The sequence below is a fragment of the Colletotrichum lupini genome, chromosome 7 (genome assembly GCF_023278565.1).
Source record: "Colletotrichum lupini chromosome 7, complete sequence".
Lineage (NCBI taxonomy): Eukaryota > Fungi > Ascomycota > Sordariomycetes > Glomerellales > Glomerellaceae > Colletotrichum > Colletotrichum lupini.
Window position 1 is genome coordinate 2,545,041 of NC_064680.1, and position 25,877 is coordinate 2,570,917.

General features: G+C 52.3%; 7 protein-coding genes across 7 annotated transcripts; 3 read left to right on the top strand and 4 right to left on the bottom strand.

Annotated features, from left to right (window-relative positions):
• Positions 1-2,638: 2,638 nt before the first annotated feature.
• On the bottom strand, positions 2,639-10,520 carry CLUP02_13803 (platelet-activating factor acetylhydrolase; the record flags this gene model as incomplete). The annotated part of the gene is made up of 19 exons (XM_049292740.1): positions 2,639-2,822; positions 2,902-3,126; positions 3,340-5,359; positions 5,578-5,677; positions 5,734-5,803; positions 5,903-5,994; positions 6,145-6,450; positions 6,505-6,625; positions 6,680-7,255; positions 7,313-8,031; positions 8,091-8,407; positions 8,460-8,648; positions 8,726-9,054; positions 9,129-9,186; positions 9,216-9,319; positions 9,376-9,669; positions 9,777-10,005; positions 10,034-10,146; positions 10,210-10,520. 19 exons carry the CDS (start codon positions 10,518-10,520, stop codon positions 2,639-2,641), a joined length of 6,357 nt encoding a protein of 2,118 aa, XP_049149886.1.
• Positions 10,521-12,695: 2,175 nt separating this feature from the next.
• On the bottom strand, positions 12,696-13,768 carry CLUP02_13804 (uncharacterized protein; the record flags this gene model as incomplete). The annotated part of the gene is made up of 6 exons (XM_049292741.1): positions 12,696-12,858; positions 12,912-12,953; positions 13,097-13,323; positions 13,457-13,503; positions 13,572-13,678; positions 13,752-13,768. 6 exons carry the CDS (start codon positions 13,766-13,768, stop codon positions 12,696-12,698), a joined length of 603 nt encoding a protein of 200 aa, XP_049149887.1.
• A 1,295-nt stretch (positions 13,769-15,063) lies between these two features.
• Positions 15,064-15,624, top strand: CLUP02_13805 (uncharacterized protein; the record flags this gene model as incomplete). The annotated part of the gene is made up of 2 exons (XM_049292742.1): positions 15,064-15,276; positions 15,409-15,624. The coding sequence occupies 2 exons, from the start codon at positions 15,064-15,066 to the stop codon at positions 15,622-15,624; spliced, it is 429 nt and encodes a 142-aa protein (XP_049149888.1).
• Positions 15,625-16,376: 752 nt separating this feature from the next.
• CLUP02_13806 (fumonisin esterase) lies at positions 16,377-18,017 on the top strand (the record flags this gene model as incomplete). The annotated part of the gene is made up of 1 exon (XM_049292743.1): positions 16,377-18,017. The coding sequence occupies one exon, from the start codon at positions 16,377-16,379 to the stop codon at positions 18,015-18,017; it is 1,641 nt and encodes a 546-aa protein (XP_049149889.1).
• Positions 18,018-18,349: 332 nt separating this feature from the next.
• CLUP02_13807 (major facilitator superfamily transporter) lies at positions 18,350-20,314 on the bottom strand (the record flags this gene model as incomplete). Its single annotated transcript, XM_049292744.1, has 2 exons — positions 18,350-19,484; positions 19,542-20,314. 2 exons carry the CDS (start codon positions 20,312-20,314, stop codon positions 18,350-18,352), a joined length of 1,908 nt encoding a protein of 635 aa, XP_049149890.1.
• A 1,163-nt stretch (positions 20,315-21,477) lies between these two features.
• Positions 21,478-23,430, top strand: CLUP02_13808 (uncharacterized protein; the record flags this gene model as incomplete). Its single annotated transcript, XM_049292745.1, has 6 exons — positions 21,478-21,492; positions 21,571-21,761; positions 21,850-22,375; positions 22,433-22,571; positions 22,619-22,740; positions 22,828-23,430. The coding sequence occupies 6 exons, from the start codon at positions 21,478-21,480 to the stop codon at positions 23,428-23,430; spliced, it is 1,596 nt and encodes a 531-aa protein (XP_049149891.1).
• A 116-nt stretch (positions 23,431-23,546) lies between these two features.
• Positions 23,547-24,785, bottom strand: CLUP02_13809 (uncharacterized protein; the record flags this gene model as incomplete). Its single annotated transcript, XM_049292746.1, has 1 exon — positions 23,547-24,785. The coding sequence occupies one exon, from the start codon at positions 24,783-24,785 to the stop codon at positions 23,547-23,549; it is 1,239 nt and encodes a 412-aa protein (XP_049149892.1).
• Between the last annotated feature and the right edge of the window lie 1,092 nt (positions 24,786-25,877).

The following is a 25,877-nucleotide window of genomic DNA, read 5'->3' on the forward strand; positions in this document are numbered from 1 at the left end:
TGCAGACCTGGAGCTTGTTTACAACACCGCAAGCACCTTGACCTATCTTAGAGGGCAAGGCCAACAAGATGGCAACGACACCACAGACGTTTAGCAACCACCTTGGACCATTGAGTGAAGTCAAATCATGGTCAGATTCTATCAGGTCTTGCCTGCACAACAACTGGGAAGAGCCATGGCCATTGAGCGGGACACGGACAGGCGTAATGAGATGGCTACCATGGGGATGCCTTCTCAATGGGCAATTGGTGTGAGCGCGAGGTAGCCAACGCGCATATTAGCTAAGGTAAGCCGCTCTCATCCGACATCGTGCAGACTACACCAGGCGGCTTACCCCATAGAGGTCAGGGCAAAGCGAGATGGGATGGTGATCAGCCCTTTACCGTCCCAGAGCACGTCTGAGTTGAGGTTCGGGGGCGAGAACAGGTGCAGCAGGGCAGAGGTCCCGGCACACATTCAGCTGGACAGTACTTAGAGAAGCTGCATGATGTAGGCAAAACACAGTACCCAAGAAAAAGATTAAGCAAGTAAGGTACCGAAGAGACATGATGCGCCAATAACTTGGCAACGAGGTATCGGCAGGACCTGCTCAGCGCACATTGTTGCTTGAGGACGGGAACGGAACCTGTAGCAGGCACTTTAGCAGCAAGCAGCTAGAACAATGTACCTTGCCGTGTCATGTCATGATGGTCATATTGCTTGTTACAAAGGAGAGCCATCGGGGTGTTGCATGTCATCTATCCGTTGGCGGGTGGTGTTACACAGCGGAGCAGTGGTTGTGGCGGCGAGAGTAAGAGATTTATCCAATAGCGAGCCGGAGAAGGTGTCTTCGATTGCCCCTTCACCGCAGCAAGATGGTTGAATGGCTGGTAATCATGCCGCTTGCCATGCGAGGCCTTGTTGAGAGGTGGTGTTCGGGAGGGTTCCCTTTCCTCTACTCCGTAGACACATGGGAATTTTGAGTTGCGACACTCGATACGAGCTTTTGAGGTGCGTTGGACGGTTGGAGGAGCTCCAGCTGGACTGGGGACCGCTGCAGACGCCAGTGACGCCACCCCTTGGTATCCACTGTTAGCGAACACCGGCGATTTTATCCTGGCGATCAGCACCGGGACATGGCTAGCTTAACACCCACCGGCTATTTTGAGAAGGAGCAAGCGGGGGGCTCTGCTCTTCCCCCTGGCTGTTGAACTTCGTTTGCAGTAAGAAAGAAGCAAGCAGGAACGCTGGTGTTCATTGTTTCCCCCCACACATTACCTTAGTGATCACACAATCGTGTGAGCGTTTTCCCTCCGTGCCTTCCATTCCTGAGAAACAAGGCAGTCAGGGCATCCCCGGCCGTTGGCGTAGCGTCCTTTGTGGCTTCTGCCCGCAACCCACCTCGTCCCGCCGCCAAAAGCCTGACCTTATTCCCATTGTGAACACAGGTAAACTGACCTGTGGCCCCCCCGGTTACCTGACCTGACCAAGGAAAAGGGACGTGACCTGAGCGCTCTTTTGATTGGTCCGTGAAGACAGAGTGGGTCCAGCTGACCTAATTCTAAACTAATCTTAAACTAGTTCGGAACTAATTTAGAATTAATTTAGAATTAATTTTAAATTATAATTTAAATATAATAAAATATACTTATTCTAATATAAAAAATATTTTTATAAATATATTATACTTATTAAAGTACTTAATAATTAATTTAAATAGAAGAATTTAAGTTTTTAATTTTTAAAATTATATTTTAAATAGTTTTAAAGTTTATTTAGAATTAGTTTAGAATTAGTTTAGAAATAATTCTAAATTAATTTCTTATTAGTTTTAATATTTAATAATAGTTTTATATTTTAATTTTAGTTTTTATAATATTATTTTTCCTTAAAATACTAAGAAATATATATTTATAAATAATTTAATTAAAAATAAAGTTTTAATATTAAGAATTATCTATATTATACTAATTAAGTATAAAACTAATTTAGAATCGATTTTGAATCGATTCCGGATTACTTCTAGATCACCTACGGAGTGGCACGGGCCACACTCACGTGAAAATATGGGGTGGTCAGCTAACACCCCCCCCCCCCACAGGTCAGTTTACCTGTGTTCACATTCCCATTCCCTCGCCTCACCTGAACTTGAAGCTGTGGATGACCATGTATGTGGACCCAACTAGACCGACGACATCTTGGCGACTGTTCTGCCCGTTAAACTTCAATCACAGACCTTTTCGAACATCAGTCCCTCGTCCGACCTGTCTCTCGTCATCAAAGTTTATGATTTCTGCTATAGACCCAAGACCAGCTCGTCGGCACAAACCATCACGCACAATTCAGTGGTCACTGACGGCACAACTCGTATTTTGCACCATCCCATCAACTGACGCCTGCATATTGTCCACTCATAAACACTCCCACACCACCACCACCACCACCGCTGACCCCGACCTGCATGCCTTGATCGATGGGCTCCCTGTCTTCCATTCTTGGCTCGCCTCAAAGCCCTCACATAGCGAATTCGTCCGAAAAGAAGGTGCCGGCACGCAAGCGAGAAACGAGCCAAAAGAGACAGAAATAGTTGAGGAGACGTTGTGGCATACGCCCACGCCAGAATGACACACAAGGCTAGCCTGCCCTCAACTGCCTGCGTCTACACTACCGTCCACGTTATCCACAGCCGGACGTGGTGGTCAAACAACAATTCAATCTTGTGGATTTCATAATCCTGGTCCCCCTCGTCGCGGCACCATCGCTCTCCACACGTCACCGTACCGGGCAACCCCTGGCTCAATCGATCAAAATTGCTGTTCATCGGCGTCCCTGGAGCTAGTCCACTTCGGCAAGGGAGTCCGAGCCTCGCCTTATACCTCAAACCAAAGCTACCCTCTTCTCACGACAAAGCGCAGAGCGCACAGGCTTTGATTATAAGCAAGGTCTAGGACCTTCTTGCTGAAGCCGAAAGGCACCCTACCAGCCCGTCTTTGGATCGACAATGGCTTGGCCGTCCGACCGCCCGATAGCCTGCAGAGCTGTTGCCCAGTAATTGCTGATCTTGGAATCACGTTTCTGAATTGAGCGACCATACGCAACTTTTCCACGCAAATATGCAAGCGACTTGCAATAAGAAACCGCTTGTATCTTGATTAGCAGAGGCCCGCAGGCTGTGTCCTGTCTGGCGAACCTACTACCCTACTTATACAGTGACACCGCAAGTGCTCAAAGCATCCCAACACCATGGATGCGGTTACGCCTCGTAAACGCCAATGTCCAAAATCGCTACCCAAATAAAACAACCCATGAAGAACATGCAGGTCTACAAAGCACATCGCGATGATAATCGAGCCTACCTACGCTGCATTCCGGCTCGTCGTCCGCTCGTTCCGTTGCATTTGCTCCTCCACGGACTCAGGGTCCGGGCTCACGTGCATCCAAACCTCATTGCCCTTCTCCCAGCTGATCAGTCCCGAAGGCATGCCCGATCCATCGCCTTTCCCCATCAAGACCCGATTCTTGTGCCGAAACCATCTCTTGATCCGCAGAGTTGCTTCGTTGTCCACCTTGAGGCGAACTGCGATCCATTGGTCGTCCGGTCGGTGATCGTGCGTCACCACAGCAAGTGGTTCTGTTGGTGGCTCTGTTGTTTTCAAAATTTCCTCGTCTACCCAGGTGTTGTACTTTGTCTGCTCCGGAGGTAGCGTGATTTTCAAAAACTCGAGCGACGGTGATACTGTCAGGTAGATGGCTCGCAGAGGATTCACCAACGTCTTCATGAACAGATCTGTCCAAGTCGAGTACAGAACTGCAAAGTCTGTCTGGGAGAGATGGGTTGACCCCCGGATCGTCATCATCCAGGTGAGCGCGTTCTCGCCCCTGGCCTCGTTGCAGACGTCGACAAGTCTGTCAAAGTTTTCTTGCCAGTGCATAAAGGCTTCCGATCCGATCGACAACAACGGTTTCTTAACCCGGTGACTGGGGTTCTCTCCTGCGCGTGGCGTCGCCGGGCCCCAAGCGTCAAGAATGATGCCTTGACCAACCCAGCTAAGCGACTCGGTCCGCAAAGCTTCGACCGTCGTTGCTCCGCCAAACGAGTGACCCATTATCGTCACATTGTCGAGAAACATCCTATCTTGCCAGTCATCCCATACGATGCCTATAAGCCCTTTGGAGCTCGACGCCACATTGCCCTTCTTTCTCAGGTTCATGGCTGCAACTTCGTGCCCGCGACCACTGTCGATATATCCAAGGATGCGGAACGCCTCCTCGATTTCCGTCATTCTCATTTCAATCTGCGCAGCGCGTAGCTGCATATCAACGCCCTGTTCGTTGTTCGGTGCCGTGTCCTGCTCGTTATTCTTGGGGAAAAGATAGTCCACGCAGTAGTGCTGCCCAGAGTCTTTTCCGTTCTTCTTGTTCTTGATCTTTTTGGCATTGACCGTCTCCAAGGAAGATTCGCTATCGGACACCTCCCGATGTTCCGGGAGGTTCACATAGGTCCTCGCACCGCTCCCATCCCTGTGCTCGATTGCCACAACAATGAAGCCGTAACTCGCCAACTCTCCACATATGGAGCTGTAGCTCATCCTCGAGCCGCCCAGGCCGTGGCTGAAGATGATGACTGGGAACTTTGGCTTCTTGCGCGAGCTCGACTCCTCGTTCCTCGCCGTCTGACCCGTCGGACCTTCGTCGCCCAGCATCTCTTCCGGCCAATGCTCTGCGAGCTTCGCGTTCCTCAGCGCGGGGAGTTTGGTGAACATGGAGGTGGCGGCGATGTAGGCCGTTACGGGCAGATGCGGGATGCTGAACTCCTTGGCGTAGCCCTTGCAGGTGAGGACCCGCGGACGCGGGAGCCATCCGACCCGTGAGAGCTTCGGCTTCTTGATACCGCCGGCCTTTTCCCCATTCTTCTTGCCGTGATGATAATGCTGCTGCTGGTCATGGTGATGATCGGGGGCGGCGTGGTCGTCCGTCTGGGTCTTTACGCTGCACGGGTAGTAGACGGCGAAGAGGACGGTATCGAGCCTCAACAGCGGGACGTTGTGGCGCCTGAGCTCCGAAAAGGTGCGCGGTTGACGGACCGGTGCTTCGATTTCGAGGAATCCCACGCCGTAGGGTCCCGTGTAATAGGGGAGGGAGTGCAGGAAACGTTCTCTGAGTGTTTTGGGCGGGTTCGTGTCGGATCGCCGTTTCCTGTCCTCGGTTGAGGCCTTCTTCTTGGTTTCTGAACCCATTGTCGGAGAGAGAGAGAGAAAGTCCTCAACCTGCCAGGATCGGGAAGGATGCTCAGCAGGTCTCAAAGAGGTGAGAGTTGAGTGAGGTGCAGGGGATATCCTATGCCCGTTGACGGGGAAGTCGAACGAGAGGACGTGGGTTGCTGTGGAATTTAGATGTCATGGCGGTACGGGTAAGCGTGGAGACACAGCTAGGAGGGAGGTCCCGGGTTTGAGGTAAGTAAGTAGGTGGGAGGGATCGGAATTGGGGGCCAAGATGGGCTTTGCATTCCCAATGGCGCGTGTCTACAAAGTATGCAGGAACCCTAAAGGGAAAAATAATGAGACGGTAAAGGGGCCCAGGACAAATCGCGCGCCGCACGCTTGACTTTTTCTGTTCGCTTGGTGGTCAAAGGGGGCTGTGAGATTAAAACGTGAAACCGAAGAGTCCGGAAAGGACGCCTGACGTCATTGGGAGAAAACTGCCATTGACAATCAAAACCCCGGATTCTTTGAAAAGAATACGCGCGCACATCACTTGTGTGAACTTGGAGGAGCGGGCCAGGGGGCTGTCGTTATCGACAAGGGTTAAACTCCCAGAATCCAGTCTAGAATCACAGACACAGTCAAGTCCCAGTTGGCAATTGCATGGCATCCGTTTCCCATCTCCATTGGGGTCTCCAATTGGAGATAATCGTATTCGCAACGTGGGTGCTTTGATTCCCGTTCGTAGGGCGACGTAGGTTTCACCCAGCGAGACATGTGTTTTTGATCCGTGTGCTGGGCATGCGCTTCTCAACTAACACACAGGAATGCCCAGAAAAAAGGGATTCAGCGTGAATAAAAAAAAAAGTCAATTTCGATTGGCTGTACTCTGTAGGGTTGAGACAATTGCTGGATGCCTCGGCGCTCGGGTATTGCATCCATCTGTCTCTCTCTACCACTCCACGTCCTCCCACATGCTTCTTTCTCGCTCGACGGCCTTAGGGCTACGGTGAGGCGCACCGCCCATCCGGCCATCGTCCGGACATCTCGAGCTCAATCCTTCGTCGCGACGCGAGCCCGGAGGGCATCGTCTGGCCTCTTTTTTTTTTGTTTTCCTCCTCTTCTTTCTTTCCTGGCCTCTCAAGTTCCTCTCCTCTCGGCACGCGACCTCGGCGAAATCTGTCATTGAAGCCGTGGATGAGTGATTCCAAATGGAAGTTTTAGGTAAAAGCTCGCGTGCCTGACGATCGTGGCTAGCCCTGATTCGCCTCTGATGGCGGCGCTAGAGTGCGCGATATCGGGTAGTTTCTTTCGGCGATGCAACCGGAGAAGGTGGGCCCAAAATGCGACGGCCTGCGGACTTATCGCCGTTACCGCCGGATGGCCGGAAGTGATCCGCCGCCGCCGTCATGAGAGTGGACCCGATGACGCCAAGACTTATTCCTCTGCAAATGCTTAGATCCGGTCCGGCTACGACTTAATTTTGGTTGTTGGGAAACCGATTGTCTAGGAGATTGTCATATTGCCACAGCTCTGGCTGATAATCCATCGGTAGTCTCCAGTCGGCCATATCCATAAATCCAGGGAAGAGCTGACCGTCATTGGGCGACGCTAATCCTGTTGACAAGTCCATGAATGGTGACGTTTGTTGTTGCTGCTGCTGGTCCGCCATGGAAAGACTTGTCATGGAACCGAGGACATCGGGGGTGCTTCCGTTTATACTACCGCTACGGGCCGTTCCTGGTCCGGACATCTGGGGAGAGAAGACTCCCTGCATCGCACCCGCGGAGCCGGGCATCATCGGCATACTCGGGGCCGGGAGTGGGACTTGCTGAACGGGAAGCATGTGTGGAGGCAAGGTCGGGGTGTTTGCCAGGACCGTAGCCGCAACATCGGCGATGACCTTGATGATTTGATACGAGATGACACTCTGGTGATACGGGTCGTACTTTTCAAAGAAGGAAATGACAGTGCGAATTAGGTCGAGATCACGGCGAGCTCGGGGGTTGTTTTTGTTCTGGAGAATATTGACGAACAAAATGTCAACGCTCCAAGCGATTTGATAGAGCAGGTAGCTAGAAAGCGAGTGTGAGCTGCGTCATTCCTTACATGGTTGAGATGAGGACACTTACGGCGTGTATGGGTGCTCGATCTGATGGTAGTTCAGCAGAGATATGGCAGCACGCGATGCGCTCACGCAAAGCGCCAGACTGGGGCCTATATCACCGGCTTCTACTCCCTCTTGATCCTCCAGCGTGGGTAGCCGGAAGGCCGCAGAATGGATCGCGACAACGAGTTGGAAGTAGGTGAAGTGCAACGTCGTCAGACACACCAGCCTAGAGTAGTCGCCGTCAAGCAGGGCATCGACGTTGTCGGCGCGGATCATCGGAGGGATACTCTGACGCCATTCTGTCAGCTCGTTATCGAGACGGCGGATCTCGGCCTCAAGCTCGGCCGCAGGAAGGCCGCTGCGAGAATACAACGTCGTGGAAATGCGCCCCTGGATCTGGGCAAGGCGGACCTGCTCGAGGAAGAAGTTGAGCGTCACGTCGTTGGGGTAGTAGTACATGCTGTACCCATCGGAGGGGTGCTCTTCGGGGAGGTCCAGGAGGAAGTCATCGCTAATGAGGGCAGGCTTTCCGATCCGCAGCATAAGATCGTGGTCGATCACGTATGCGTGCCAGAAGAGACGACGGCGGTGGAGGTGTTCTGTAGGGATCAGCTGTTGAGGGCGCGCAAAATTCACGTCCGGCTCTGGCCGATGATAACCTGCCATCAAGAGAAGTTGGACCGTGAGACCCATGATGGTGAGCGCAATATGGTTCTCGGATGTGAAGCTGAAGTAAAGAACCTGCGTAAGGGGTCAGTTCTTGTAACCTTGGGGGGTACGAGCAGTGTAGGAGAACCAACTGTTGACAGTAATGCCCCAATCGCCAGAGGCGATGGTGTGCGCAAGATGATATTGGGTACCATTCCCAGCGCATTGTGGATGTATTTTTGATACTCTTCCCTATTCCGCATGCCATTCCTCTTGCGTAAGGTATGGGCAATAATAACGTTGACCGCCATGCGCCAACCTGGATCCGCCAGCGGCTGGCCCTGGAAGTAAGACTTGAGAGCTGCTCGTACCTCGTGCTCCTGGAACAGTCGTATGCCAGTGTTCATGGTCACGAAAAAATCTAGGTTGGATTGAATCAGTGACTGCACCGTTGTGATAGTGAGACCCACTTGAACCTGGGTAGACGGTCGAAATCGCTCGAACCACCTGGCTAAACTTACCGTTGACACATTCCATAATGACATGGTTTGGAGGTAGAGGATGGTTCGTGTCGGCAGGTTCAAGATACGGCTGAACATTGCCATACACGACCTTTGGTTGCATAGCTTTCAAGGCATTGCTGAACCTCGAATCGCCAATGAGAAGCTCGATTTGACCCAGACCTTGCGGCGAGAGTAGGGAGCAAGCACCTGGCATATGAACACTGTCAACAACCACGATCTGGGAGGACCAATGGCATGAGCAAGAAGAATCCATCATTACGTACCTGCTGCGATTATCGTACTTTCGTCGGGAGCCCCAATGTAATACGGTCTTGCTCCGGTCGAGGCCGACGAAGTTGCTGATGGCGGCGATGGATAGTTGTCAGGGTTTCCGGAAGATGGGCTTGCACTACTAGCCTTACGCCTGGACAGGGGCGATGGGTTGTTTGACGACGTCGTCGCCAGGGGTGAGGCATTTGAGGCACTTGCCTTTGCCGCCTCACTGGCGGTCGGAACATATTGCTGTGGAGGTGTTGGTCCCTGGTCTGGCTTCTGGAGCTCCTCCACCAGCCTCTCCATCTGAGCCAGTCTCGAAACTACATCTTCATAGAGTCTGTTGAAGGCAACACCATAGTGATAGTGTCAGCCATCCACGAGCCAGCAGAATAGATCGGAGATAAGGGTCACATCGGCCCTCGACAGCAACTAGTGAGTTGAGGGCCAGGATGAGGCAGCGAGTGATTCGCTGGGAAGGAGATGAGGAGGTTCACTCACGGTCTTTGGCGACGTCCCGACGACCGTCGTCCTTCGGGCCAGGCACATTCCAAGCCATACCTAACGCAGTTTGAACAAATTGGCGTCTTGTGGTCACATCTAATCTGCAGTTGCAACGACGAGCCGTCCCGACGGTTAGCCCAAGATGAACCCCACGCACTTAGTTGCTCGGTCTCGCTCTCTCTCTCTCATGAATGCTGGGGTTGAATTATTCGCGCCGATAGGCGTGAAGATCAACGGCATCCAGCATCCTTCCAAAGAGCGAGGGCGAACCAGCCCACCGGGACAGGAAATTGGACCCTTACCTTGCGGCGCCGGCATGGAGTGCAAGCCAACGGACGCGGTCTCGGAAGTGCGTCGGACCCGCGGTTGGCCGCTTGTCCGTCTGGCGGTGACTGATGGTCTTCGGGGCTCTGCTCCATAACTTTGATGCTTGGCGTCGAAAGGAGACGGACTGATACAAGTGCGGTAGGGTAGAGAAGAAAAATAGAATAATAGAGCTCCGTGTCCCGTATGGAGGGACAACCTTCTTTCAGTCTTCCTTGGATCAAACGTGGGAACCAAGAACGATGAACCGGATTGTTGGGACCAATTGACTCGTAGGAGGATGGGAGAAAATGCCAGCAGAGCGGTTTTTTCTTCTCTCCTGCGAGGGTCTCCGAGCGAGAATGGTGGTGCTCCGGTGCGTGTTTGGGCTTGAGCTCTCCTCTCAGGGGAGGGGGGAACAGGGAATGGTTAGGTAGGTTTGGGGGCTGGAATGGGTTGTGTCCGCGAACGTGGTGGGTTGAGGCTGCGGTTTGTGTGTGTGTGAGAAAGACGCATGTGCAAATGTGTCATGGATGTGCGGCGTGCCGCAGAGGCCCCCTCCCAAAGAGTCTTTCCTTCCAACTTGCCTGGCGTCTCTTTCTCTTTGTCGGCCCTGTGTGCCTGGCTTTTTCTTGCAGCTGTTTCCTACACCCTAACGTTACGCCCTCTTCTCTTCTCTTTCCCGCACCTGGGCAAGTAGCCCGCCCTCGGTACACGGGTGGTTCCTGCGCCTCTGGTCTTGATCCTCTTTTCTTTTGTCTGTTGGATCCTCTCACTCGCTTTTCTTTCCCCTCTATGCCGTCGTGTAAGTCTCGGAGCAGGTGTCGCAATGATGCAAAATACGAGTATTGAGAGTGGGTAGTGTATGAGTGCGATGAGTGTCTGGTACCAGGCGGCTGGCGCGGAAATAATCGTAGTCCGTCGGAGTGCGCGGATTTCAAGGGGTGTCTCCGTGGTTATGTTATAATGAGTGATTGTCCGCCTGTGGCCGCGACGCATCCTGGTGCTTGTCTGGTGTTTTAGGGGCGAAGCTTAATCGCCCAACTCTAATCTCTGGCCCTTCTTCATTTTTGGGTCGTCCTTCCGCGGGTGGGGGATGTATTGGGATGCGTCACCGAAGATCGGACCGCGATTTTCAACGAAATGATGCTTTCACCGGGGCTGGGCAGCAGTAATTATAATACGAAGCTGTGACTTTTAAAGGTATCTCTCTACAAAACTGCAACAGCCAATATATAACCCTCTCTAGCCCTGCATCCATAGTCACGGTCCTGCGTCTGATCTTTCATCATCCCAGACTCTCCCAAATGACAATGGGCAAACCTTCACGTTGGAAAATTCAAACAGCCGCGACTTTATCAATCTAGCCATCTCCACCATCAATCTCCTCCACGAGTCATGTTGCCTTTCCACTAACCGCCTAGCTTACAAATGGCTGTCACTTTGCGGACGAATACCGTAATCTCGTCACTGCATTACGCCGCCAGCAGTGAGCACGCCAGCAGCGCTCGAGTCCCAACGGTCACCGGCTTTGGCCGTGATACTGATCGGCACCGACTATCCCGAGTGAAGCACTACCATGGTGCCTCGATGTAAGATGCCTTTCGCCCGTAGGATTACTCATCTTGCCAGCACATTCTCAAGTCCAAATACCTTGCTACATAATTACTCCGACGCGCCGTCGTCCATGACTGCTACGTCCGCGCCAGTAGGTGTAATGTCAGTTGGTTATACAGCGGTGATCCATGCGGCACCGCCCTAGGCATATTACTCTCCGGGACATAGGGTACGGTTCCAGCAAAGACAAACTAATGAAATCTTGAGGCGGAACCCCCGTCATCACCAAAATGAATCGGCGATCCAAAATTAAATTGATGAAAGCACAGCCTTTCAGTATGTATTTGGGGTATATGAAGAACCATCAACTGATCCTTATTACGGAGAGTTGAACGGCAAACATGAAAAGACATACGCACAGATGTTCTCCAACAACGCCCTGCCGAGGCCCAAGGGCATCAAATCCCAAACGACAGCATAACATATAGTACTCTCCATCATCCGCGCAGAAAACTCCGACGGGAGTCTCAGGCAGCGTAATGAAGAGTCTCTACGAAGTGCGATTCTGCGGGGCGCACCAATTGGGGCCAATTGCTTTACAACTTGATCTAAGAGAGTTTCGACTAGCCGTTCTATTACTTATCCCCTTATGCTTGTCTGTGACACTCTGTTCCACTTATCAGACTCTGAAAAGGCGCGGGCAAGCCGCATCGGAAGAGCCTGCCGATGAGCCCATTCTAAGCCAAGCGGTACAGAGCGGACAGACCTAGCCTTTTACGAAGAAAATCTCCTCAAATGCATCTCGACTAACATGTCCCTTTCTAGTATCCCGTATCTTTAGATTTAAATTTACGACCCGAGGGTCGAAAGCCGAACAGCACGTCCCAGCCTCATTTAGCGCGATTGGCGTCCGTTCTGAGGCAATGTAAGACAATAACCGTAAATCGGATCTAAGAAATCTGGAGTATTCTGTGCGTGGGCTTTGTGAGACTTTTAAGAAGCGCCAAAAATTACCAAATACAGTCCTAGTCCCCATTCTCCATTACCTACCCCACGCATTGTAGTGCTCTTTTCAAGTCTTGGCTCTGAGCTTCACAGCCTCATCTAAGGGAATTTCCATACTTCGTACTTTCTAAGTATTCCAAATGCAATCATCCAACAAATCAAAGCGTGATACATCCAATGGTATTCTCAATATCTCACATGACTTTTGAGAGCGTCGAGTCAACTCTTCGTTCATACCAGAAACCCAACTTGACTTTGAATAAGTGGCCAAGTCCTAGGACGTTGATGCTACCTCGTTTTATCTAGTCTTCTGGCCTCACCGATAAATTTGACTTCTAGCCTCATCAAGGAAAATGCGGCAAGCTCCGAAGTTGTGCAGACGGTAGGGCAACAAAGATAAGGCTGCTTTTGGCTCTTGGCACTCGACAAGCCCCAACTATCAAGTCGCCTGGGCAGCAGCCGAGGAACAACTCCTCCAACTCCATGGCATCCTCGGAACGCCTTACTTACTCCACGAGCGCATCAGGCCGCTTGGTTTTTCTCCCTCACAGGCTTAATGTTGTAACAGGCGACTCTATGGCAAACACCGCGGGATTTGGCTAGCTTGAACCGTCAAACATGAGAGTTCTCGGTTCCGACGGGACCTGTTGCGCGGGTCACAGGGGGCGCTTCGCGGCGGCCTATGCATCTCTCGGCCGGAGTCATCGGGTAGATCATGAGGAACTCGACAGCATCCAGACCCGAGAATTTTGCCACAATCACGAACGAAAAACCTCTGCAGTCATCGGCGCATGATCATGAGAAGGTTACCTGTCTCTGATACTTCACGATGACCGCGCCATCCGGCTCTTGAAAACAGCGTGATCCAGACTTCGGCGTCATTGACAATCATCTAGCGAGGAAGCCCCGGATTACTAGCCCGGGAGTCGGGGGGCGATTCCGACGAGTAAGCTTTCGGCAGCTTCGGCGAAGACGGCGGGATGCGCCGGAATTGAAGAGAAAGAGGCATTCACAGAAGATGAAGGGATCGAATGCCAATGCAGATTGATGACATTGCCACGATAGCGATACCAAAGGATAGATCGGGATTGGAGATGGTTTGGTGGACCTGATTCTGAAAGCTCGCAGCTCCTCCATACATCCATGATCCGCCTGACCCATCATCCAGGCAACAGGATGATGATTCGGATTTCCCCCACGGATCCCACAAATTAGACTCTTTGCCATTGATGGCTCGAGTCTAGAATTGCTGTCAAACCCGGCTCCAAAAGGTTCCTCGAGATTGACATGTACTTATGAAGATGAAGCAAGAAGCTTTATTGCGGTTGGTCATGTAAGTCCGGCCAAAATCCGTCGCCGTCAGCAAGACTTACCTTCAGGAAGAAAGCATGGAATTCAACCGAACAGGGCCTCGTTGTTTCTGAAAGAGTAAGAGTGGTCAGGTGAGTAGATCATTGAACACAAGACACATCATATGACGTGTCTTACCCGACAACTTGTCGCCGGTGGTGGCCGCAAGACGTGTGTGTGCTAGACCCGGTATTCCTAGACGGACAGCTGAGGTAGGCATAAATACATAAAAGGAAGCAGAGACTCTCAACGAGGTTCAAGGATAATCTGAGTGTTCTATCATCTTCTCATGTATGATATCGGGTTCGAGTTACTGACGGACTGGTTTGAGACATCTTCTTTATGAGTACGGAACATGGCTAATTCAAGAAACTTTCATTCCCACCTTATAATGCAACATTTACCACGGACAGTCCCATTTTGCCTCTATACATGGATAGAGCTGCTTAAGATGGACGCATACAAGCACCTGGTGCTGTTCGTCATACCTCACGATGTAGCGACTCTACTCGCGCCGAAAGGAAAGATGCGTCCAACGAAAGTCTGCATGCAATTCATTTCAGATCATGCTTGCTGCTACCACATATTATTGTGAAAAGGTATTGTGAGTAAGGCAGACACTCAAATTGACTTGGAATTCCAAAGCTGGGCAAGTATTATTGGACCGTAAGGGACCTCCACTAAGCTAGTCAATACCCGGCGCATTCCTACGATATTGTCTCATTGTACTATTGCTCACAGCTGAGGGGTTGCCGAAACACGTTCCCTAAATCACCGTAGGTAACATGGTCATCTCAGTGAAGGCCTATACTATTTTCTCACCGGTAAATGTCAAAGTCATTGCATAGGCTATCAAACATGGCCTATCAAATTGACCCACTTCTCCATTTCGTCTGACCGGTCATGTGAGACAGAGCCTAGACTGACGCCTCGATACCCAATCAAGAACCTGAATAGCTGAAATTCAGGTTGGAAAGACTGAAAATAGTGGCTTACCAACAGTACCAGCATAATGGCAACTTTGGTCCGCATCATGATGTATTACTTGACAAGTTGTCACCCGAATGTGAGAATAACTGTGTCTCAGCTCTCACAATATGGCAAAGTCTGACCAAGGTATAGTCACTTAATAGGTGCTAGACCAGTAATACGATCAAACAAGATGCATGCGTGTGGACAATCGTTCCCGTTGTACGCAATAGGCTATTGTCCTGTCATACAACGTTTCTGTGCCGCTTCAAGATTAAGAAAGGTATTGGTCTTCCCATCCATCAGGGCTTACTGTTGCATGCGTGCGTTTGATTTATACAACCAAACATGGGAAGCGGGCAAAGACAGACATCGTGAGATGTGGCTTACACCGCTACGATGTTGGCTGGAACGTTGTAGCTCATGCGTTGAAATGCGTAACTAAACCTAGTGAGCGAGGTCGTGACACAGTGAAACTTCCAACTGAGATCAGGATGACGTTGGAAGGGACAGAGTCTTTGCAGCAAATTCATAGTCAGCACGGTTGGAGTCTATAGGCTGGTTTTGTTACATAAAGAAGACCGCGACCGCTGTTTGCAAACCTCTTGGAGCAAGCTCAACAGCCACCACAAAGCCCTCATCCCAATCAAAGCCTCTCAAAATGCTTCTCGCCAATATTGTAGTTCTCCTGGCCGCAAACCTTGCCACTGGCGCTGCTGTCGCCGTAGGCACCTCGTCAGACGTAATCAACCTCGACGCTACGGACCTCCAGCGCCACGCCGCTTGTGCCGCAGCCGGCGTTGTCAACGGCCAGTGCGGCCGGTACTACCGCGGCACCGGCTGTAGCGACCAAATCGGAGCAATCGGGCCCGGCGTAAGTCTCATCTTTTTGAATCCCTCCTCCCTAGCCCTCGTACCACCTTCCAAACTCCCTCGTCACAACTTAACATAACGAAAGAAGCCCTGAAAGACACGAGACTGACTTGGACCTCGACTACCCCAACAGAGATGCAGCGGACAATGCTACTCCTCCTCCGACGCCATCGCCAGCCTTAGGGCCGTCGGCGACGGGACCTATGGGACTAATTGTCACCTGTACTATGACAGCAACTGCCAGAACCAGATTGGCGAGACTGGAAACGCTATTGTTGGTGGCGGGAAGTGTTACACGCCTCCGAGCGGGCAGACTGGGCACAGCTTCTTGTGCTGGTATAGGTGCTAGACTGCTAATCGCAGTACGGTCGAACTGGGACCGAGCCAGAATGATGGCATCAGCAAACTGATTCAAATTACGCCTCGCAGCTGAATTATTGTAGTGGTTCAGTAGGTTACTGATAGGAAGCTTGCGATGAACAATGGAAATCTCTTGATGGTGAACTTGGACTGAAATGCCAGGAGGTTCAAGCATAGCCTTAACGATCATGCGACATAACCTTGTAGTAAGCTTATGTTGATTACCCTAAAAGGAGAAAGCTAAGTACGTGACGAGGACTTTGCAATATTCGATAGATCTGAGTTCCGATAAATTGTGATGAGACCGCGAGATTGTCGACTTCTTTTGACGACTAAATGGGTCAAGAGACTATCGTTACACCTCATTATTTGCGACTCTGATGATAGTCAACTTCAAACATCGCAGACATCTCCTAGAGAAGAAAAGTCAGAGAGAAGATCAGACGTGATTATTTGATTCGCCCCTTATTTCACCTCAAGGCTAAGTGCTTATAGCCAAGTCTGAATTCGTCATATCACCCGCTAACAGTTGCCCGGTTTTCCTCTCAAAGGATTGCTGACCACATGCGCGTCGCATTACTACCTTCTAGAATGAGATCAAGATCACCAAAGCCGGGCGAGGTGGGGCAACCAACACCAAGTGTAGATAAGAGCCTAGAAATGATTCATATCTTCTCGAGATCCAAATGCTTCGTTTCAGACGGATTGAAAGCTCTCGGTAGCAATATCCCCAATCTCAAGATGAAGCTCGCCATCTTATCCCTCCTCGCCTCGGTCGCGAGCGTCCGCGCAGCAGCCAGCAACACCAACTCTTCACACTCCAACAACCCTCTCACCGTGAGAACTTCAACCGGCACATTCACAGGAATAATCGACCCAGACGCCCCAAACACCCTCCAATGGCGCTCCATCCCCTTCGCCGAACCCCCCGTCGCATCTCGCCGCTGGCTCCCTCCCGCAAAGCTCCGACCCAACAACACCACCAGGCCTCAATACGCCACAAAATTCCCGCCATCATGCCCTCAATTCGTATCTTCCGTAGAATCCATGTGGAATCTGCCCCTCACAAAGGGGAACCTCATCTACAACGGCGCCCAAAACGACACCTCGGGCCTGGAGGGCGAAGCAACCTCCGAAGACTGCCTCTACCTCGCAATCTGGAAGCCCACAACCCCGCCGCCCACGAAAGCCGGCTTTCCCGTCCTCTTCTTCATGACGGGCGGCGGCTTCATCATGGGCGGCATCGACCTCCCCTGGCAAATCCCGACATCGTGGGTCGAGCGCTCCCAGTCGGCCATCATCGTGACGATCAACTACCGCGTCAACATTTTTGGCTTCCCCAACGCGCGCGGGCTAGCCACGGAGGGCATATCACAGAATCTAGGCATACTGGACCAACGCGCAGCTTTGGAATGGGTACAGGAGAATATCGCGGCCTTTGGCGGCGACCCGGCCCGCATTATGCAGTGGGGCCGGTCCGCAGGGTCAGTCAGCGCGGATATCCACGCCTACGCGTACTACGACGACCCGATCGCCCAGTCATATTACATGGAATCCGGCGTCGTGCAGTCCGGAATCGAAGCGGATCTGACCTTCTCTAATTTTACCTTCGTCGCGCAGAACGTAGGCTGCGGATCCCCCTGCGGCGCCGACTGCGAAGACGAGGACGGCACGGCGGAGCTGGACTGCATGCGCCGGGTGTCACCCACACAAATCAGCAACTTCATCGGCCAATACACCGACCGGGGCGAAGCGCCAGCAATATTCTTCTCCCTGGTCCAGGACGAACGCATCATCTTCCGCGACTACGAAGCCCGCGCAGCAGAGGGCAAACTAGCCCGCCGTCCGGTCCTCATCTCCCTAACAGCCAACGAATTCTCCTCGCTGGTCCCCTGGCCGAAGGAGAACCTGACAGAAGGGCCCTGGCAGACGCTGGTCACGGAGGCCGACGTCGTGTGGGTGTGCGCGGCGTACGCCGCCACCGTCGCGCGGAACCAGCTGAGCACCACCGAGGCCCCTGTGTTCCGGTTCCAATATGCGGCCGAGTTCCCTAATTTGAATGTGTATGATTGGCTGGGCGCGTATCACAATAGCGAGACACCTTTAGTGTTTGGTACGTATGGGCTGTTGAATCATATTGCGCCGACGACAGAGTTCGAGGTTGAGGTGAGCCACGTGATGCAGGATCGCATCATGGCGTTTGCTGAGGATCCATATCATGGCCCGCAGAAGAAGTTCGGATGGGAACCACGGGTTGTGAGTGAGGCGACTGGGGGAGACGTCCTTCGGTTCGGAGCGGGTGGGAAAGTGGTGGAGCGGATTGATGGCGTTGAGATGGATGGTGTGTGTACAGGGTTAGGCGAGTATAATCCATTCCCGTAGATGGTTGTGACGATAGAGAACTGGTATGATGCTATCAGCATCAGTTATTTCGCGTCAAGGATTTATGAATGATTACCATCCTCGGAGATGCGCTGCTCTGACTGATAATCCGCACCATGTGAAGACTTCGGCCTGACAGAAGTATTGACAGGGTAAGTAATGAGCCCACGCCTGATGACAGGTGGACCATAGAGTGATTATTGCATTATTCGTGATTTACTTTATTATGACTATGTCTAGCTAGTAGATAAGACAAGATTTAGGGTATCAAGGATCGTGAAATCAACTTTTGGAGCTCAGGTAAGGCCCGGGGGCCCCATATGGAGTAGACATTACTTTGCGACCTGGCGCCTGGTACCAACATAACTGTTACGTCTGCTCGCAGAGGGAGTGCCTCTGGGAGTGCCGCGAGGCGTGACACGGTTCTCGCCAAAGAAGCGCGAATTTTGGCTGTAAGAACGTCCGTACGCCGGACGATCAGGGCGCTCAGCACCAGAAGCGCCGGAGGCAACACTCGCGCGCCTCTCCGCACCTCCAACATGGCTGACGCGACGACCGCCCGCATCATCTCTGGCGCCGGCCAGCTTCTGAGCGAACGGCGAGCGTGCGCGCAAGGTAGGACCCTTCCAGTAGATGACATAGACAGCGACGACGAGAATGAATGAGATGCAGAACAGGATCGTGCAAGCATACTCAAGATTCTTTCCGGTACCTGCGCCAATGTTGGTGAAGAAGGGCGTGGCAGGGACGGTAAGGACACCTGCAAGGAAGTCACGGGCCCAACCGTTACCTCCAGTTGCTGACGCGGAGTATGGTCCGTAGGCACAGATCATGTAGTCAATGGTGGCCATGTAGATGGCGTAGTTGGCGATGCCAACAATGGCTGCGAAGACCATAGAGCCGATCCAGTGGATGGGAGGTCCCTGAATAGTCCAGGCAAAGCCAATCAAGCCAATAGGCAAGCAAGGCGCGGTGTACAAAAGGAACCAAAGACGAGACTCGTACTGTGCTCTATCATCGTTCGGTTTGGCCGCACGTTCCTTGATGTTGCGCTTGATGGCAGGGATGAAGAGGAGCCATGCGAGAACATAGCCGATACCAATGGGAATGAAGGCCAACCCAACCTGAACGGTGGTGAAGTTCCACTGTCCATAGACGAGAACGAACGACTGGATGAACATGAAGATGAGTGCGTCAGAGAAACCGGAGAGAAGTGACAACACCAGAACGATAGGCTCGGTGAGGAACATCTTGAAGGGACGGATCCAGGTCGTGATGACCTCCTTGGCCGAGAAGCGGTCCTTGAAGGGGACGAGCTCGTCGGGACCCCAGATGTTGGGGTTGCCCTCCTTTCTGCGCCTCTTGGCGATGCGGTTCATCATGATAGTTGTGCGTGTCTCAGGAACGGTAAGGGCGTGGACGGCCTGGACCGCAACTCCAAAAATGAGCTGGACCCAGATGGACCATCTAAGCACATACATTAGTTGTCATCAATCAATATCGTATTAGTCAAATGCCACATACCTCCAGTGCAAGTATTCCTCGGTGAAGCCACCCACGATGGGACCAAGAACGGATCCTCCGACTGAGGAGAAGACGACATATGCGACAGCGTACTGCTGCTTGTCGGACTCGAATAAATCGGCAATCATACCGAGTGTGACGGAGCCACCAGCGGACGACAAGCCGCCCAAGGCGCGACCAACCATGATGGTCGCAAAGTTGGGCGCCAGAGCCACGGGAATCTGCCAAATATTGACGAGGAATAGCGAGAGCTGGAGAACCGGCCAGCGGCCAAATTCCTCTGACCACGGGGCCCAAAGTTCGCAGCCAAAGGCGTAAAGCACGAGGAAGATCATGGCACCGCAGCGACCGGCCTGGGCGCTGACGTTGAACTCCTCCGAGATGCCGCCGATGGCATTGGAGTAAAGCGAGGTGTTGAAGTTCATCGAGACCTGGACCCAGAAGATGACGGTGAGGATGTACCACTTTTTCCACTTAGGGAAGCAGAAGCCCAGCTCTTCGTAGCAGTCGTCCTCGGTAATTTCGTACTTGTCATAGGTGCCTAGCTTCTCCAGCTTGGCGCCGTTACCGTTGCCATTGAGGGCGCCGTTGCCGTTCAGGTGCTCCGAGTGATTAATGGTTGGGTCGTGCTCTTTTGAAGCTGCTGTATCGCTAGCGCTGGTACCGTCACTGACGTTGCGCTCGTCGCGGGACTCGAGCTTCTCGTTGGCGACTTCGAGGTCAGCCTGGTTGATGACCTGAGGCGGTTCCTCAGCAAATCGTGTGCCAGCCATGTTGAGCTGTTGTCATGCAGATGCAAGGTGCAGGACGGTCAACAGAAGGTCAGGGTATCGCTTCCTCCTGTTTTTCGGGAGGCCAGCCGACAACGAAGGAGGATAAGAGAGATGATTAGGCGTAAGGACAACCTCTATAGACCAAAAGTCTGGATGATTCGGGAGAACCAAGGGATCAGCCAAACCTGCCTGCTCGGGCAAGGCTTCGAGATATATCAATGGGGCGGTCAACTTCGGACGGAAGCCGAGGGACGCAGACCCTGCCGCCATGACCCAACGCGCCTGTTGCTGTCGACGTAGAGCCATGCCCAGTCGGCTTCCCAAACGTGCAGTCGCCCACCCGTGACATCACCGTCCATTGTTGGTGGCGCGAAACAGGCAACCTCTAGCGCAGCACGTCCCACTTAAACCAGACGTAGCGTTGGAGGGGCGTGGGTGTGTGGGATACGGGGGCGGGCGAGTTGAAAGGAAGACAGAAGGGTACCGTAGCAGGGCAATGTAGTAAGCAAACTGAGCACCAAAGGTAGCGTCAACCGTTCGATGGGAGCCGTAGTCGCGAGCGGTCACAGGACAATTCTGGTGAAAAATCGGGGACGGGTGCGGATCGTTGACAATGTGGATTCGCCGGAGGGAGTCCGGAGGAGGGTCGAAATGTAGTGGTTTGCGAGGAGCCCACAAGGAACGAACGTAGCGTGCCAGTCTAGCCAATATGTGGAGTAATTGAGTTTGACGCTGCCCTTGGAAACGTTTTCTTCTAGTGCGATTTTGATGGCTGAACTCGTCGACACCGTTCCTGTGCTGTCAAATTCCAGTCACGCTGCCCATCCGGACGCAGGTTTTGGTGATGTGTGGAAGTTTGCGCTTCGGCTCCTACCTACCAGAGAAGCGTCAGAGGTGGGAGGTACGTACTTGAGGCTGGTGCCAAGTTGCGGTAGAGCGGCAGCAGACTTGGCGAAGGGCGGCTTCCAAAGCTTGTTTGCCCGTGGAAAATACCTACCACACACGCACCGTTCCGTACTGACGAACGTACCTTGTCCTGCGCGGCTCTAGTGGCGTCGCAGTTCACGACGGGAGTGGCAGGCAGCCCTCAGCTGTACCTGGCAAAGTCAAGGAACACCATGATTGGCACACCAGAAGGAACAGAGATCCGCAAGGATTTAGCGATGACGATCACGGTCGTAAACTTTTTTTTACTTCTCCCCGATTTCTTATTCCCATTTCCCGCTAACCTTGCCACGCTTAGCTGCTCTGGGAAGACTATCTCCATTTCTCTGTTTAAGCTCCCCAATGACACCAAAAGGCAGTCACCTTTCCGGGCTGCCAAACTGGGCAAAGCGGGATGCATAGCACCAACGGACATCATTTATGACGTCGTTGGGCCGGTGGGCCCGAACATCGCCCTCACAGAACTGGATGCAGTGTGCGGCGCCGTCTCCAGCCGTTCTGGGTCCAGTCTTTTCTCTCCAGCTTCTCTCCAGCCTTCGTTTCTTTCTCTCCATGGGATGCTCCCACGCACATGTCCATCCCATCTCCAGTTATCCAGCCACTCCCCGCAACACCATCTGTTTGATGTCCGATTACCACTTCGAGGTAGGTAGCGATGAAGCAATAATGGCATTAGGCAAGAGAGGGATAAAACAGAGTTTTTGGATGAGCCATGCCAGCTTAAGCCCTTGCTTTGTTCGTATTTCAACGACATCGTATGCGCAGCCAAACTCTTACTCAGCCAGCTACCTAGTCAAAGTGAAAGCAAAGAGGATTAGACGATCAGCCACTCCCGCAGCCTCAACCGGCGCCTGGACGCTGCCAAGATTCGGATGCCTCCTGGCGGCCCGAAAGTTGATGAAACGCAGTCAACCGAAGCATTCCCAGCCCTCTATCAGCCAACCATTGAATCAACCCCTTTATTTCTCTCTATTGACCAAGGTTATTGCAGCCGCCGTTCAGGTTCATTGCATGTGGATGCCTCGTACGACATCGCCTCACGACTCACGTACGCCTGTAGTCAACGTTACCTTTCCCCTCCTCAATCTGCCGACCGCTCCAGTATCATATAGTTCAGTAACTCAGATCCAGATAATCCTGCAAGATTAGCCAATGAAGCATCCCGTCTCGTAGGTAGTATCCGTGAACTCTCCGGTTGAGCCCGGCTTTTTGGGTGAGGGATTATGTAACACATTTTTCCAACTTCACATCCTCCACCTTTCCCTCCATTTTCCTCCACCTCGCGATATATCTGGGTCTGGAGACTCCACGAGTCCACGTGAATGCAAAATACGATTCTCCCTTCCCAATCCCTTGCAGCGGCCAATCACGCGAGATTACCCACCGAAAGTCCCGTTGCTGGATGCATAGAGCCTGAACAGGTAACCCGTCGCGAAGGAGGAAAAACAATCTCGCCCGACCGCCGCAAAAAACAACCGCAAGTGTGCAATTGCGGTGAACATTTCGATTTCTTAGTGTGGACTTCGAGACAAGAAGGTAGAGACTTGAGCGAAGAATCCTTTTGAAAGGCTTGCCCGCCCCGTCAGCCCTCCGGACTTACGGACCGGGTCGGCAGACTTTCGACGGACTGGTCACGAAGTGGATCGCCACCACGGTGTCCCCGTTTCGCCAAGCGAACGATTTTCAATGTTCCGGAGCTTGACCTCCTTGGCCGACGGACGATCACCGATGCCAATACGATCCGTCCGGCACTGGCGACAGGGGTAAACACGATTCCATATCCGAATTTCAACCCCTACTTCGATTCATCTATTGGTCATCTGCCGCTACCTATCCTACATGGCGATAAGTCGAGCAAATGTGGTGTTTGTATTCTTCAAATCCTGGTTGCATGTTCCTCGGTTGAAACCGTCGAATTGGAAGTCCAATTCGACCTCGAGGCCGCGGGCCCGCACAGGGGCCACTCACAGACCATACTTACGATAATCGTGGCCTGCCCAACCTGCGGTTGGAACCTCCATTTTCCACCTCACGCAGAAGATCATATAGTTCAACTAACCTCTTCGCCTACCCACTATTCAAACCAACTACCCTGGGATAGGGGTACCAACAGAAACACAAAAATGATGATTGAATACTTGGGCATCTACCAACCAAAGCCTACTGCCTAAAGTCTACCAGGACTAACTGGCGGAAAGAAGCTACCTTAATCCATGGAAGCAACAATAAATGACAAGATCCCCCCGATGAAACTCTCTCTCAGTCCACCCAAGAAGCCAATGAGAGATCAAACACCCTCCATCTCTCGGATAAACCTCCAATGTTCCCTGGCACTCGAGATCGCATCTAGATGAACTCTCCCTTTCACCGCGGCACCATCAAAGACATCCCGCGCAAACGCGGCCAAATCTTCACCCGACCAGAACATTGGCTGGCGACGACAGAGACCCCAAATACGCAGCATCTCCACGTGGAGAAGCCTCATCCCGCCAATCATCCACTCCGCCTCCTCGACCGTCATCCCGTTCACACTATAAGCACGGCCCGGCTTGATCCGGACGTAGGCGATGCGGGCGACGGGACTACAGACAATCTGGAACTGACTGACCCACGACCGCTCCAGACCCGGACCAGGGTCGATGGGCGCCGGGAGAAAGTTGAGAAATTGGAAGGTTAGAAAGGGCACCGGGACGCCCCATGGTACCGTCTCGTGCTGCTCTTCAAATCGGCGCAAGGATGGGTTACTCGCCCACAGGCTGTTGGCTCGCGCAGCGACGACTTGTCTTGTGATGGGACCGATGCTGCGCAGGCGGCGGTAGCGGTACATCGTGAGTTGCTGATAGAGGTCCCGGTGGAACATACCTAGCTCATAGCGGATGTTGAAAGGTTTACCAGTAACTGCGCTCCCCTTGTCGAACTCGGCGCGTAGATAGGCGAGCATTGAATCATCTCGCGGAGAGGGAAGGGCGATGTCGTGAGGCGGCTGTGTGAGCCACTTACCTTGCTCGATGTGCTGATCGACACCGGGAATGGGCATTGAATTAGCGTGTACGGACTCAGAGTTCACGTTGATTGAAAACCCATCCTCGCTTTGAATTTCTGCACCGAGCGCGTGAGTACTGCCTGGTCTGAAGCTTAGAGATGCCCAATACATACCGGAACGCGGCCTGATGGCCTCCATAACCCGCCAGGGGAAGTATACCCAGTGAGAAGGATCAACATCTTGTTCCTCGTCTCCATTTCTGATTGACTGGTGCCTGATCATCACGCATGCGAGGAAGAGCTGAACCAAAGCCTCTTCATCAGAGAGAAGTGAGTAGTCGAAGATGAGGAAGGAAAACTCGTCGCCCCAGTTGAGTGAAGACTCGTGGTCGGACATGTTGGACTCTTCGTCGTCTGCGACACGCGGTATGATTCTCCAGAGATTGTGCCAACTGCCAGTTATTAGCCATATGGCTATGATTTTCAACAACTGGTGAAGCGCGATGCAGAGAAAGACCACGTGGACTAGTGTCATCAATCCCATGGCAGTGATCTGAGTGGTATGTCGGTCGATGTCAGGAGTGAGTAACTTGGTTTTGATGCTTCTTGAGCAGGTGATATATATATACCAATACATTGCAACTGCTAATCTGCGGGAAACTTTTAGCTCGTCAGGTTTTCCGTGAAGCTCTATTCTCATGTCACGATGCGTTTGATTTGGGTCGTCGAGTACGGCTTGGAGGCGGCCCTATCTTTTACACATGAAACCTCTTTCGCTTTGGAGAGAAAGAGAAGGGAATGACCTAGTTTCATACCGACGTGACGCATTTTACTTTAAAATAAGATGAGACACCATTGAGCTACTTTATACAGGTTACGGTCTATGTTTGGAGCCTGAAACGGGCCTTCTCCTCCAAGGTGAGTGCGAGGGGACTGGTAATGAGGCAAGCAGTAGTCGTCAATGAAGCGCGGTAAGGTAGCTTGGGCTCGATCATGTAAGCACATCAAAAAATCCAAAGCACCAAAAAGCAAAAGAGTTCACCCCCCCGGTGCTGGACTGGGGGCTACATCTCTTGGTGCTCATACTGGGACTCGAACTCGGGTACTCGCTAAGCCTGTCGTCGAGTAGGCTGGTTGGCGTATAATCGTTGGACCATTAACCTCTCCACCACCCAGCCAGTTTGACCTGACCCCCCGACCTAGGGGGGCGCCTGCTGGCTGGTGACAGGAATGGACTTGGCGGAGTATATGAGGGCTTCTCGTGGCGTTTGCGGAAGGTGCGCCTCAGGCTTCCTGCCCTCCTGGTGACGGGAGGGAAGGAAGTGGAACCTCAACGTCTTGAGCATTGCCAGGGACGGGAGGTAGTGCGTCTCGCCCGTTTACCTTACCGAACCTGTCTTAGTTAGCGATCACGATACGCACCCAATAACATGGGGGAGCCTTCCACTGGGTTGCTCATGGATGTGGCAGGTTTGCCCTTGGAGTCGGACTAGGTACTATCGCTCAGCTTAAGATTTAAGTATGTCATGAAGAAAAAGCCAACACTCCCGGAACAAGGTTCCATTCTAGAAAGAAATTAATCGAGCTCTACCTTATTTCCTCTCGAAAAAACTCTCCCATTCTGCTGCGTTGTAGT